Source organism: Myxine glutinosa, chromosome 6 (assembly GCF_964187855.1).
Source record: "Myxine glutinosa chromosome 6, kmMyxGlut1.1, whole genome shotgun sequence".
In the NCBI taxonomy this organism is placed as follows: Eukaryota; Metazoa; Chordata; class Myxini; order Myxiniformes; family Myxinidae; genus Myxine; species Myxine glutinosa.
Window position 1 is genome coordinate 107248824 of NC_136266.1, and position 4648 is coordinate 107253471.

The 4648-nt window shown below is 46.0% G+C and overlaps 1 protein-coding gene across 2 annotated transcripts in view; it reads left to right on the forward strand.

Moving 5' to 3' along the window:
• The window catches only part of TBL2 (transducin beta like 2), a 121026-nt gene extending 117107 nt beyond the window's left edge, over positions 1-3919 (forward strand). Inside the window, exons 7-8 of one of the 2 annotated variants that reach the window (XM_068120788.2) lie at positions 2264-2496; positions 3375-3919. In XM_068120788.2, coding sequence (XP_067976889.1) covers positions 2264-2496; positions 3375-3604 — 463 coding nt within the window. In that variant the 3' untranslated portion in view covers positions 3605-3919. Of the gene's footprint in view, positions 1-2263; positions 2584-3374 lie in introns of both variants that reach the window. The other variant, XM_068120787.2, reaches the window with a different exon arrangement.
• The last annotated feature ends 729 nt before the right edge of the window (positions 3920-4648 follow it).

The following is a 4648-nucleotide window of genomic DNA, read 5'->3' on the forward strand; positions in this document are numbered from 1 at the left end:
CCAAACCATAATATTTCCACCACCATGCTTTACAGTTGGTATCAGGTTCTTGTGGTCAAATGCTGTCTTTGGTTTTTGCCAAACATGTCTTCTGGTATTGTGGCCAAATAGCTCTACCTTTGACTCATCTGTCCAGGGCACATTGTTCCAGAAGTGCTGGTCTTTGCCGAGGTGTTCATTGGCAAACTTTAGTCTTGCCCTCATGTTCTTTCTGGACAGCAGAGGTTTCCTCCTGGCACACCTCCCATGTAGATCAAATTTGTGCAGCCTCTTTCTCATGGTAGACTCGTGCACTTTGACATCAACAGTGGCAAGAGCTGCCTGTAGGTCCCGTGATGACATTCTGGGGGTTCTTAGAGACTTCTTTCAGCATCTTGCGGTCTCCTCTCGGGCTGAACTTGCTGGGGTGGCCTGGCCTGAACAAGTTGGCAGTTGTTTGAAATCGCCTCCACTTGTAGATGATCTTCCGGACAGTCGAATGATTGATTTCAAATTGTTTGGAGATCTTTTTAAATCCCTTCCCAGACTCGTAGGCATCTATAACCTTCTTTCTGAAGGCCACAGAGAGCTCTTTTGATCTAGGCATGGTGATGCCGCACACTTCAACAACAAAGAGCAAACCAAACTAAATGTCTGAGGTTTAAATAAGACGGGTTCCTCCAAGATCCTCTCTAACGATGTTCTAATCATTTGCACCTGAGCTGGTGCACCTGATTCTAATTTTAGGTATTTGAAGTAGTGATAAAGTTAGGGGTGTACTTACTTTTTCCACATGCAAAATTTGCGTTTATGTCTATTTAAATTATACAATGGACTACAAAATGTAAATGTTTCATATTTGTTGTATGATATCACCTTTATCCATCAATATTGTTGAAATGAAAATCAAATAGCTGTATGTTGAAATATGTTGAAAAAGTCAAAACTTTACATGGAGTGTACTTACTTTTTCACATGACTGTATATGACTCCATGTTGGAATCACTTTACCTGTGTGATCTGTCCATTGTCTTTTAAAATATTCTTGAACTTTGTGTGGCGTATACCGATTGCTCCTCATGTCCTTGTCCTCTTCGTAATACATGTACAAGTGTTCCATTGAGCCTTCCTCACTAAAAAATAAATAAATAATCAGCCCAAAATTGTTCTATCTTGCTTTCTAACTCTATCCCAAATATCTGTCTGTGTGGCTTCTTCGTGGCATTTTGTACAAAATAGGCTTTTAAAACCCGCAGAACCATTGACTCGATTGATCTCGTTTCGCGTCGATTTTTGGACAACGAGCGTGATGTGTGGAGTATCTATGGAGACTGTTTGTTTGTCGTTTTAAAAATTCCAGAAAAGGCAAGAATGTCCCAACCCTGTTCAGCCTGCGGTCTCTATCTCTGGTAAACACTTGTATACAAATCACTTGTTTGAACACTCTGGCTGTTTGTGACGTTAGTCAATAATATGGGCTGGAGCCTCGATGCCGGATGGTTGTGGTATTCCATTCGAGCAGAGAATGTCAACACTAATCATTTCAGCAATATAGTAAGTCAAGGAGGGGAAAAAGATCTTTCCCATATTTCTGCCATTGCCTTCACTTGGATAGGTGCAGCTAGGAGCCTTGTGGCCTAGTTGTACCTGGACACCTCGAGGCCATTAGTTCATCACATTGGTCTCCTACGTTCTCCTTGGTATAATGTTACATAAGAAAAAAGTTTCCAAAAAGAATTGGCCAAATGTTGGGGATCGTACAAAACGGAGCAAAAGAGACTGCATACGCAGACTTTTAAAAAATGAGAGAACATACCTATGACAGGATTTAAATGTTGGATGAGGAGCTCTGCACTTTCACAAAACACATCTGGTCGGCCATAACTTCACCCCCTGGTGTCATTCGTCAAATTGGGGGATGTCGAAAACCAGATGTGAACAAGCCAACACTCCTTCAAGCAGCAGGGCAGTTTGTTCGTTGTCTACCTCCACTTCCATCAGGAATGGGTGCCTTTTATTGTCTAAAGTTGCTTTTTCCATTACTCGTGTTCCACAGCGTCGTTTAGAGGCCATGTATTAATGTTGTATGCAAATATTGCTGGAATGTTTGCTCTCTCCCTATTGCATCCTCCATACCTGACCTTTCACTTCTCTCGACTTGCTCCTCTCTCCAAGTATCCTTTCTCCTCACATACACACCCCAACCCTCCTGTTTTTTGACTTTTCATTTGTTCTATTATGAACTGCTATTAACCCCCTCCGCCCCCACCAATATGTGTTGCAGTATGGTGTCCGCATCCAAGGATGGAACTTGGAGAATATGGGATACCGAGCTTGAGTTCCGTGGACAGCGGGATCCACAGCTTTTGCTCTCCGTTCCTCTAACTGGAGACCCCAAGACCTTACAAATAGCACTCTCTCCCGACAGCCATGTGGCGGCGCTGGCGAGTGGTGGAGACGTGTCTGTTCTGAGTACTGCCACGGGAGAGGTCATGGAGACGTTTGCATCTCTGCATGGTGGGTGGCTCGCTGAGTTAGGGCCGCATTTGAGTGTTGGTTCTGGCTGGAGTTTCGCAATGAACCGCACCGACATCTGCATTGGATGTGAGGCCCCTGTTGAGAACTTATTTGATGTCCTCGGATGTTACTCGTACCCTTAAAGCATCCATTCCCTCTTTTTATCCAATATTGTGACAATGACAAGGCTCCCACCCACCTGTGTATGCCGATATTGACTTTCCAGGAAGTTTACACCACCACCACAAAGTCCAACATTTATCCGATGGCGTTTCCCTTCTTTCTTTCTTTTTTTTAAACCAAGTTTTTGCTTTTCTAAATCCAAAAAACCTCATGTTTTTACTTTTGTTTTACATCTTTGAAACCTCTCTTCCTTTTCTGCACCAGAAGACGTTCTATTAAACAAAGTGGGTTTTGACCTGGGTGCCAAGTGCGCTGATGATGCAATTTCCGTTCCAGCAACCGCTTTGCATAACACCTCCGCAACTTCGCCTTGCTTTGGTGCCCTTACTTGTCGAGGCTTCTTGCCATAATGTGAGATAAGGTGCCAGCTGCTCTTTTGAACCCTCCTACGCTTGGCCTTGGACATTCCAATCAGCGTTGTTGGCCGAGACGTACAGTCATTTGTTTTTGTTGTTTTGCTTGCACTGTCCCTAATCTCAGCTTCCCTCCTTTGGCTCACACTTATTTCACCACACCTGATGGCTTAAGCATACCATAAATGTCTTCACACAATGCGTCCTGCAAAGTTTATGATCCATCACCATGTCTTTCTGCCCATATTTCATCAACACTTGATTCTTTCAACTACCAAACATTAAATTTCCACGTTTCTTTACTGTATTCACTTTTGACCCCCTGCACCATTTTCATCGCAGGTGGGTACACCACTTCGAAGTTGGCATTTGATCCCGACGGGCGATTTCTGGCATGCTGCGGTGGCCGCCTGGCACGCGTGTTTCACAATGCGCCCGGGCGGCGCGCGGCGGCCATGCATCTGGAAGGGGCGGCTCGCAACGCGACCAGCGACTCTGTTCGGCGACGCCTGCTCGGACAACGCGACAAGGAGCTGGCTGCCCTGCACGCCATCAATGGAACCAAACGATGAACCGCTGGCTGCGCCACCACGACAACCTTGCAGCTGTTTGCTTTTGAAGTCAATTTCCACCTCGACACCTCCAACATCAGTTGAAATACATTTTAGCACAACAAGGGTCCAGTGTTTCCAAACACCCTGGTTATATAAGGATGTGGAGCCGTTTGTTTTGATGCTCACTACTCTGCCTGAAGTTATTCCCTTGGAACTACCCTGCATCTTGATCTTCCTGCCATTTTTGAAAAGTCTTAAACATGACCTCGGTCTTAACTTTTATTGCCGTTTCTCGCAGAGAGGTTTCAAAATAAATTGTTCTCCTTTACCGTTTTATTTTTCTCTCCCTTTTTCACTTTTCTCTTTGCTTTCTATTCCCTGTCCTTCTCTCAATCCTTTTCAATCGCCCCTCCCCACCTTTCATTCTCCATTTTAACCCTCAAACTCATAGGGACTTCAAGCACACATTGCTGATCAAACGGTCACGGAGAGGGGGTGCCCGTCGTGCGCGCTATCCAGCCCCCCAGTGCTGATTCCATGTGACATTTCGGAATTAAAAAAGCGGCAGAAATGATTTCCTCTCGTCACCGCCGCAGGCCGCGGGCGTTGCCCTGTGCGCACCTCGCCTCGAGGCGCTGCCACCCCACCGTCTTGCATCCTTCCAGATGTACCGCGCGGTGATCGTGGTGCTACGGCCCCCTGGCCCCTGCCTGTCCCACAGATGCTCTTCCCGCGGCCTCGCAAAGCCAACTGGCTCAGAGCCGCGGCTTTTCGTCTCTCCGGCGCTCGGGGCTGCTTGCGAGTTTTGATTCTTATTGCTCTTTTTTATATATATTTTTTTTCCTCCCCTTTTTAGTGGGGAGTGAGAGAGGCAGTGGATGGAGATTGAGGGATGGTGGGGGGGTTTCTCCCTTCCTATTTTCGTGCAGAGCATTAAAAGTGACCGCTGTATATGCTACGCAAGTAGCTGCTCTCGGAGCTCCTAGCAACATCACCCGGCGAGGCAGTGGGTTCATTGTCACACTCAAACTATTCACCTACCAAATAGCTGATTTGCCTAAA